At 34.0% G+C, this 10,348-nt stretch overlaps 1 protein-coding gene across 1 annotated transcript; it reads right to left on the minus strand.

The window, feature by feature from the left end:
- Positions 1-9,571: 9,571 nt before the first annotated feature.
- On the minus strand, positions 9,572-10,057 carry LOC145802566 (uncharacterized). Its single transcript, XM_082895299.1, has one exon. The coding sequence runs from the start codon at positions 10,055-10,057 to the stop codon at positions 9,572-9,574; it is 486 nt and encodes a 161-aa protein (XP_082751425.1).
- Positions 10,058-10,348: the final 291 nt, after the last annotated feature.

Genomic DNA, 10,348 nt, shown 5'->3' on the forward strand with positions numbered 1-10,348 from the left:
ATTCACTTTATTAGTTCATTACCTCGTCTTATATCTAAGTGTGTATATAAACAATGAGCATGGAAATTTAGCGACAATAAGGATAGAGTTTTGTAATGTGTTTTATACAAAGATAAGCATTATAAGTGGAGAAGCGTGCTCTTGGCTAAATATACGGTTCCGAATGCAACCATAAACTCCATTTTTGTAGATTTAGATAATTTGTAATTGTAACAGTTGCATTTTAATTTGTGATAGTTTTAATTTGTAATTTGCAATAGTTTCACCATAGTGAAAGGAAAAATGTTTTTAAACCTTTGGGTTTAGAGAAAATCTTTGGGATTAATTTTATTATTTTCAAAGTGTTTTGCTTTTCTGTAATAGAAACCAAAGTTTAGCCTTGGTTAAAGAATATTTCTTATTTATATTTAGAAATGACAACTGAAAAGGATTTGGTTTCAAACTTTTGGGTTTTGAGGAAGTCTTTGGGTTTAATCCTTTTATTCTCAAAGTGTTGGAAAACCAAGTTTAAAGAAAGTCTTTGGTTATAATTTGATCATTTCCAAAGTGTTTTGGTTTTAGGAGAAGAAAGAAGATTTTAGTATCAGTTACAATATTTCTAATTTTTATTCAGAAATAATGCGCTCGGTTTTGGAAGTACCGATTAACTTTTATGAGTGGTGTAATTTTGGTAACAATTTTTGTTTGCTTGGAAATTGATTTGTTGTAACCTAGTTTATTTGCTGAAAAACTTAATTTTATATTTGTTTCCCATAGACTAGGAGTTAACATGCTTTTGAAAGTTTTGCCTAAGGTTAACTGGGTCTTAAGTGGAACTGATGTGACCCCTCCAATCTTCCTAGAAACTTTTTTGACCATGTTCGATTTTAGGATAAGTGGTGAGATCAGTTTTGAATTAAATTTCAAACTTTGGATTTTCTGGTGTTAAATTTAGTTTCTGGAAAAACAGAATATTGAAATTCTGTTGGGATTTTTTAGAAATGACTTCAAGATGTGATAACAAAAAATGTTGTTCCACCTGAGAACCTTACGCCTTGCGAGGTTCTTAAAAGAAGATCTGGAGAAATCAATTATGATTAAAGAAAATCATACAAAATTGACATGAATAATTCGCTTAACGAAGAGTTAGTTATACATTTTAATGTTATTTGCACTAAGAGATGCCATCACATTTTTCAAATCACTTATGTAATTCCATTTAATTGATTAAAATGTATACAAAATAGGATTTTTCAAGACTAACATAGTATAATTTTTGTTTTTAATTGAAAATAATGTATTTTTTCCTTTATTATTTTAGAGTTATAGTAAGAGAATATAATAGTATCATTTTTATAAATTAGGAAAATGAATTTGAGTTAAAATCAAATACTTCATGAATAGTTTCATTAGATCTAACTAGTAGAGAAAAATATTAATATTTCTATACACCTGGTATTTTTAACTTGGAGTGAAATTTTTTTTATATGAATTATATACAGACAAATAATGACACGACACGATAACACAAAATAATAAATAAATTCGGTCAATGTTGAGATAATTTTAACACAATTTGAAATGATATGACATGAAATAATTGCCATTTTCTTTTTTAAAATGATTTACAAACTTAATTTCATTAATAATTGACCTAATGTAGTGTAGTTGTGACATTATTATAATTATAATCATAATCATGAGTATTTTGTTAACAAGCACAAGAAGTTTACATACAAGGAGAAGCGAAGGTAATAAGCAATGGAATCTGAATCTATCTCCACTTTTAATTGGAGCTTCAATCAAAATTGAAAATACACAGTTGACACACTTTTAATTAAAGGTATCAGTGACGACTCCAGAACTTTTAATTAGTGGTGTCAATTAAAAATTTAAATTTTATAAAAGTGATATTATTACTTATTTTCCAATAAATAGATAAATAAAAACACAATATTGCGTACTTATATGCAGATTTTTGCACAAATATCAAATATGCTATGTAAAATATATATATATATATATATATTCAGATTTAAGAGAAATAATAAAAAAAAATTAACAAAAATTTGGTTTTATTGCAATTTTTTCTACTGAAAAAAAAGTGGAGTGCTTCTCGAAAGTATGAACAAGCCAACCTTTTGTAAATTCTATATCATATTTATTTTCAATAAGTCAACAGATAATTTAAAATTCTTAAGTCAAACAAAAGAAAATTAGAAATGCTATTTCTTATCGAATTTATTTTTGCCTCTTATATATATATATATATATATATGTATAACAAAATAAAAATTATGTATATGTGTAAGACTTATCATATTTAAAAATTGGTGAGAACTACATATACTGTGAAGAGTTTAAGCGATGAAATGTTCTGATGATATACAACTGTCCAAAGAAAATTTAATGTATCACTATTTTTTAAATAAAAAAGTATGCTAACATATTTATAACCAACCACAAAAAATATAAATAGAACAATTTGAGTGAAATTATTCTTTTTATGGTGACTTTAACGTCTGAAATATATGTTTTTTTTTTTTTGGTTGATATTTTGATTAGTTCTATATTTCTAAACTTATTAAAATGGAAAAATAAATAAATAATCAAAAAGTAATGTTTTCTTTGATGTATTCAAAGTAGTAGAGTTGAAATAATGACATTGAAAGCTATGGGTTCAAAGCAATCTTTTGAGTGGTGTCAATAGTATTAATATTTTCCTAAAATTTCAAAATTTATATAGTATTATAAAACTAAAGAAAATAAAGAAGAAAGAGTCAAAATGGAAGAGGAAATAAAAGATCACACATATAATATGTAATTTTTCTATATCTTTATTATCATGCAAACTCACCTATTTATAGGTGATAAACTTTCACTATTCACCACTATATATTATACCATGTGGTTTACCACATGGCATGCCACACTTCCCACGTAATAAAACTTTCCCCTATTTTCACTTTGGCTTAAAACTCATAATAATTTTAATTGCATCTCTTTTGATGGTTATCCAATTGTTTCATTGCACTCTCTCTTAGATAATCACATATAAGAATATACCTTTTAAAACCTTACCAAGGAAAATCTATTGGGAAAAAACCTTTGGTGAAGGAAAAAGAGTATAATATTCTTGTATGTGATTTGTTTAGATTGTCTCATTAAAACTTTATTAAGGAAAACCCAGTGAAAAAAAACTTAGATGAAGGAAAAAGAGTACAATCTATAAATCTGCTTAAATAGATGACTCCTTCTCAATGCTGCATAATAGGTCTTTATGTCGACGTATCTCACTATGATGCACCAGCTTCTTACATGTTGCAATTAGTAGTGCTTTGGTAAATAGATCTGCCAAATTATCACTTGAGCGTATCTGTTGAACATCAATATCACCATTCTTCTAGAGCTCATGTGTATAAAAGAAGTTTGGTGAAATGTGTTTAGTCCTATCACATTTGATATAGCCTCACTTGATCAATGTGATACACGCAACATTATCTTCATATAATATAGTTGAACTATCTTTTGTTGAAGACAATCCATATCTTTCTTGAATATGATGGATCCTGGATCTGAGCCAAATAAATTCTCGACTTACTTCATGAATTGCATGTATCTCTGAGTGATTTGAAGAAGTAGTAGTCAATATTTGTTTTACTGATCGCCAAGATATAGCAATATTCCCATAGGTAAAAATATATCCTGTTTGTGATTTGGCTTTATGTGGATTAGAGAGATATCCAGCATCTGTATATTTGATTAACTGCAGATTGGATTTATTTGAATAAAATAAACCTATGTCAGTTGTTCTATGAAGATAACAAAATATTTTCTTTACTCCATTCCCATGCCTTCGGGTTGGTGCAGAACTATATCTTGCTAATAAATTAATAGCGAATGCAATATCAAGCCTGATACAATTTGCAAAATACATGAGAACACCAATTGCACTAAGATATGGTATTTTAGGACCAAGGAGTTCTTCATTATCTTCTCGAAGTCGAAAAAAATCATTTTCCACATCAAGAGATCGAACAACCATAGGAGTACTCAAATGATGATGAGCTTTATCCATATAAAAGTTTTTCAAGACTTTTTCTATACATGTTGATTGATGTACAAGAATCTCATTTGACAAATGTTCGATCTACAGGCTGAGACAAAATTTTGTTTTGCTAAGATCTTTCATTTCAAATTAATTATTTAAATATTTTGCAGTTTTTGTAAGCTCTTCTGGAGTTCTTACAAGATTCAAATCACCAACATATACTATAACAATTGCAAATCCGGATTCTGATTTTTAATAAAAATGCATGGACAAATCGGATCATTCACATATCATTCTTTCAACAGATATACACTGAGCCGATTATACCACATGCGTCCGAATTGTTTCAACTCCTATAGAAATCTTTGTAGGTTGATTGAATAAACACTTATAGGATTTGAATTAGATACTTCTGGCATTTTAAATCCTTTTGGAAGTTTCATATATATATGTATCACTATCTAGTGATCCATATAAATATGTTGTAATTACATCTATTAGATACATATCTAAATTTTCTGTGACTATCAAGCTAATCAAAAATCTAAATGTAATTGCATCCATTACAGGTGAATATGTTTCTTCATAATCAATACCAGGTCTCTGCAAGAAACCTTGCGCAACTAGTCATGCTTTATATCTTACAATTTCATTTTGCTCATTGCGTTTTCAAACAAACACCTATTTATATTTTGCAAGCTGTATCCCTTTAGGGGTTTGGACTACAGATCCAAATACTTCACATTTTGTAAGCAAGTTTAACTCTGCTTGTATTGCTTCTTTCCTTATTGGCCAATTATTTATTTATTGACATTTCTTTACAGTTTGTGGTTCATGGTTGTAACGCCCTCAAAATAACAACATTAAACCCATCAGATAAGACATGCATTTACATATAAACTAACCACATTCTTTTATTCATTAGAGTTCCATTACATAAGTATTACATGTTAACATCAAAACAAAATGCCCTACGGGCTTACAGCTTTCCAAGTTAACACTTGGTTACAACAAAAGAGTACTAACTCGTTTACACATTAAGCCCTTGGCTTGAAGTTACATGTAATACATCAAAAGTTAAGCGACAAAAGTATGTCCGCCTCTAGCCTCCCAGCTATGTCCTTGGAGGTGGCATGCTACCTGTACCTGAAAATGATATTCCCATATAGGGTGAGCCACAGCCCAGTAGAAATATACTAAACCAACCATGAACAATGACTAAAAGATTAGCAATTGATAGATGGCTAACTCAGATACATTCACATAAATTACACATTTATGTCATACAACTTATGAGTCTAAGTTACCTTTCATTTTCCCTTTTTCAACAGATAAGCATGCTAGCTCTATCATCATTTCCACAGATATGTATAAAAACTATATCTCACATTCAGATAAGCATAAAAGCTATATCCACATTCTCAACAGATATGTATAACAACAATATCCCACATTCACAGATAAGCATATAAGTTGTATCCATACTTTACTAAGATAAGCATATAAGCTCTATCTTTACTTCTCTAGACAAGCATATGAGCTGTGTCTACGGAGTTCATCCCCTATCTTCTCCCAACACTATCCGGTTTAGAGGTACATCCCCTATCTTCCCCTAAACCGCGGAGTACATCCCCTATCTCCTCCTTTACACATAACGTATATAAACACATTGGTTCTATATACAATCACCCAATACATACAGTTAATATATTCTATCAACCGTCAAGTTCCATGACACATTTCATTGATTAGTTTCAGTTTGCCTAATCATCATGCATTGTCTACAACAATCACGACTATCCTCCACCGATAGCCCAAAGCAGTTATTTCTAAACAGAAAATAAATGCACAAATGGATATTAAATCAACATTTCATTTCCTCATTTCTCACCATTAATTATCCCAATTAATCAAACAATGTAATTAGGCCATTTTCCATAATTACCATTTCAACCCTTAGGTCCCATTTTCATCAATGATTTAACATCAATTCCATTTCTCCATGCCAAACATGCATCTAGGTTTATTATGAATAAAACCCCAACTTTTGTAAAATTACACAAAAGCCCCAAATTTTCACAAAATTACCAAGCCAAACCCAACATCTCAAAATACCAAAATTTAAAGACAAAATCCATAGAGAGGAGTAGGATATCCCTACCTCGAAGTTTAAGCCAAAAAGGAGATGAAGACTCGAAGATCAACGTGCTCCAAATCCAAACTTTTTCAGATTAAAACAAAGCTCTCAACGCCCTCTATCTTTTTAACAAAGGCTCTAGGCTAGATTCACACTCTAGGGAGATCAAATCTTAGAGAGGGTGTAAGTTTAGAGAGAGAGGGTCTCGGATTTAGGGTTTGATCAAAAAAAGAAGTGAAAAACTGAAGTTCGAAATTGCTACTGTCCGCTGATATAAAACACGCTCGCTCGAGCAAAGCCTTTGTCGCTCGAGCGACCAGACACAGAAACTCTCGCTCGAGCCAAGAAGTTCTCGATCGAGCGAAGAAAAACCCAGACCGCTCGAGCGAAGGAAGCTCGCTCGAGCCAAGAAAGGCAACTCTTAGGTCCAGAACCATACGCAACACTCGCTCGAGCGAAGCCACCCTGGCTCGACCCACCAGACACGAACCTCACTCTCGCTCGAGCGACCAACTCCTCGCTCGAGCGAAGGTCCAAAAATCTGGGCAGCAACACTAGGCTCCCAAACACAACCAACCTGTAACAAACCTGCCCAACACATCCCAAACTCAATATACAAAGTAAAAAGGATGCAAACAAGATAATAAACAACTACCAACATCCACGGACACATGTCCGGATCACTGTACAATAAGGGTAAACATGGGATCGCTATAATGGTCATCATCACTTTTGATAATGTTTTTAGCATTACTTCTGGTAATGTTAAGAGCAATTTTAAATGAAAATATCTTGTCGACAACAATTTGATTTCTATCCCAAACTTCTCATGCACTCATATAATGTATTAAGATCTCATTATTTTCAGGTACCTTTTCCACTTCAAGGAATAACTTTTTAGGGGATTTCTTTTCTGGAGGTTCTTCTTCTAGAGGTTCATAAGTAGGAGATTTGGATAGACCTATTATAGCCTATTTTGTGGTTCTGGCCTCTTCAAGGGTGCTTTCATTTATGGGTATGATCTCTCCAAGAGATCAATTTATGGTTTCTTCTAGAGTTTGTTCTTAAGCTTTCCACTTTTGGGGAATTTTGTCTTTTGCACCAATGGGTCTCTCACGCTTCTGGCTTGCCTTAGACTTATTTGCTACTATACCCACTGATTGTCCGATAGGAACATCAATTCTTGCTAGGGTATTAGCTACCGGCATATAAGATTTTGTCACATTTTTTGTGTTTGTGAATGCATCTGGTATCTGATTTGCAATACTTTGCAAATGAATGATCTTTTCAACTTCTAGTTCACATTAATTAGTATGAGGATCAAGATGAGATAACGGCGAAGTATTCCAAGTGATTTCCCGTTGAGATTTAGGCTGCGACTTGTCTCCCCTTAATGATGGGAAAATTGTTTCATCAAAATGACAATCCTCAAATCGTGCCTTACACACATCACCAGTCAAAGGTTCTAGATATCTAATGATTAATGGCAAATCAAAACCAATGTAAATTTCAAGCCTACGTTGTGGACCCATCTTAGTGAGCTGTGAAAGTGCAATAGGGTTATAAACCGTGCAACCAAATACTTTAAAGTGACTAACATTTGGTGGTTGACCAAATACAAGTTGTAATTGTCACGTCCCAAAATTTGAGACCTAAAAAAAATGTACAAAATATAACTCAAACAAGATAGATAACCAAAATATTTTAATATACACATACAAGTAGAGTTAATAGCATAGATAATTCATTTGTGCTCCGCTCTAGGGTTACAAAATACTGTCAAACCAAAAGTCAAAAGGGAAAGAAAAAAAAAAACTACTAGTTTAAGGCTTCAAGTGAACCACGGCTCCAATACTTCATCTCGATTGCCTTCAGGATAACCTCCACCATCGTAAACTACTTCTTCACCTGGCATGACACGCCATGAGTTTCGAATTCCCAGTAAAAACACACACACCCCCATACCTTCTACCAACCAATCAACCATACACAGAATAAATCGAGTAACATAACATACAATACTACAATAAGGTTCTGTGAATTATTAGTTAGGCTAGACATCTACAATCCCCCAAAGAGATCCTTCTACCCAACCACAAGGATTGAACATTGGACTATTCAGAACTCCCCATTTTGCTGCTTTGTAGACCTTACCGCCTATGCCCACTTCTCGGTTATTTACCAGTCAACGGATGAACCTCAAAAGGGATAGCCAAACAAGGGGGCTCACTTACACCCAAATTGTGCCTAGGGCTCGCTTACACCCTGCACATACCATACCAAAGGGCTCACTTACACCCTGAAACCATCGTGTAGAGTCTGACTACATCCGTGTCATCCTAAGGGTTCGCTTAGACCGCTTACGCAAGACTTAACTCATTTGGTATTAATTCCATCACCATTTATGTCATTCATATGTATAAATCATTCATATGTGAGAAGGGTACATTATGTACTTCTGCAGCATAGATATGTGAAAAAGATCATGTACGCCAGCCAATTACGAAGGTAGAGCCAATTTGTAAGCAACCTCTCTAATTTTCTGAAGTATCTCGAAGGGTCCGATATATTGAGGTGATAATTTTCCTTTCTTTCCAAAACGAATGATCCTTCGGCCAGGCTGAATTTTCAAGAAAGCATGATCACCAACAGCGAAAGCCAGAGGTCTTCTCCTTTTATCTGCATACATCTTTTAACGATCTTGAGCTGCCATCAATCTTTGTCGAATAAGTTTCACATTTTCTGTAGTTTCTTACACAATCTTTGGGCCCAATAGGCTCGCTTCTTTAATTTCAGTCCAACAAACTGGTGATCTGTAGGGCCGACTGCACAGTGCTTCGAATGGAGCCATACCAATGCTGACCTGGAAATTGTTGTTGTACGAGAACTCCACCAACGGTAGGTGCTGCTCCCAACTCCCTTTGAAATCCATCACACAAGCTCTAAACATGTCCTCTAAAGTTTGAATGGTGAATTCCATCTATCCGTCAGTTTGAGGATGAAATACAGTACTAAAACATAAGTCAGTCCCTAATGCTTCTTGTAAGCTTCTCCAGAATCCAGAGGTGAAAGGCGGGTCTCGGTCTGACATAATTGATACAGGAATTTTGTGTAGTTGGACAATTTCTTTAATGTAAAGATAACTCAGTGATGTCACAGTGTCTGAGATTTTATATGGCAAAGTGCGCAATTTTCATTAAATGATCAACTATGACCCATATAGCCTCTTCTTCCCTAGGTGACCTGGGTAATCCAGTGACGAATTCCATTGTTACATGCTCCCATTTCCATTCTAATATTGGCAAAGGCTAAAGCATCCCTCCAGGTCGCTGGTGTTCTGCCTTTAGTTACCGACATGTAAGGCATCCGGCTACGAATTAAGCCACATTTTTCTTTATTCCGTTTCACCAGTATTGGCGTTTTAAGTCTTCATACATTTTCGTCCCTCCTAGTTGTACTACGAACACCGAATGATGGAACTCTTTCAAAACTTTTTCTCTAAGTGACTCATCTTGTGGCACAAACACTCTGCCGTGATGTCTCAAACTTCCATCTGAGTGAATCGTCCAATCAGGTATAGGATCGCCGGATGCTATTCGCACTTTTATGAACGCCACCTCCTGATCATACTTTTGTGACTCTATTATCTCATTCAGTAATTTGGGCGTAATGATTTGAGCACCAAGGTATACCTTCTTGTCCTGAGCTTTCATCTGTACTCCGAACTCATTAAGTGTTCCGACCATGTTCCATTCCTTGAGTGCCAGGCTAGCAATAATTTCTCGGTTCTTGTGAATCAGGACATCCGCCACCACATTAGCTTTGCCAGGATGATAAGATAAAGTAAAATGGTAATCATCGAGATATTCTAGAGACCGTCTTTGTCTCATGTTCAAGTCTTTCCGTATGAATAAATATTTCAAACTCTTATGGTCTATGAAAATCTCAAATTGTTCACCATACAGATAGTGACACCATTGCTTTAGTGCAAAAACCATCGCTGCCAACTCTAGATCATATGTCGGATAATTTCTTTCATGTGGTTTCAGTTGCCTGGAGCTGTAAGCCACCACATTTCCATTTTGCATTAACACACAACCTAGCCCATGATTAGACGCGTCACAATACACTGTATATTCTACGTCTTATTCCAGAATGATAAGTATTGGGGCACTAGTCAA

This window comes from Camellia sinensis, chromosome 11 (genome assembly GCF_055761805.1).
Source record: "Camellia sinensis isolate YWXY chromosome 11, ASM5576180v1, whole genome shotgun sequence".
Lineage (NCBI taxonomy): Eukaryota > Viridiplantae > Streptophyta > Magnoliopsida > Ericales > Theaceae > Camellia > Camellia sinensis.

Coding starts and splice junctions, on each gene's coding strand:
- LOC145802566 (XM_082895299.1), bottom strand. CDS start 10,057: ATGAGACAAAGACGGTCTCTAGAATATCTCGATGATTACCATTTTACT.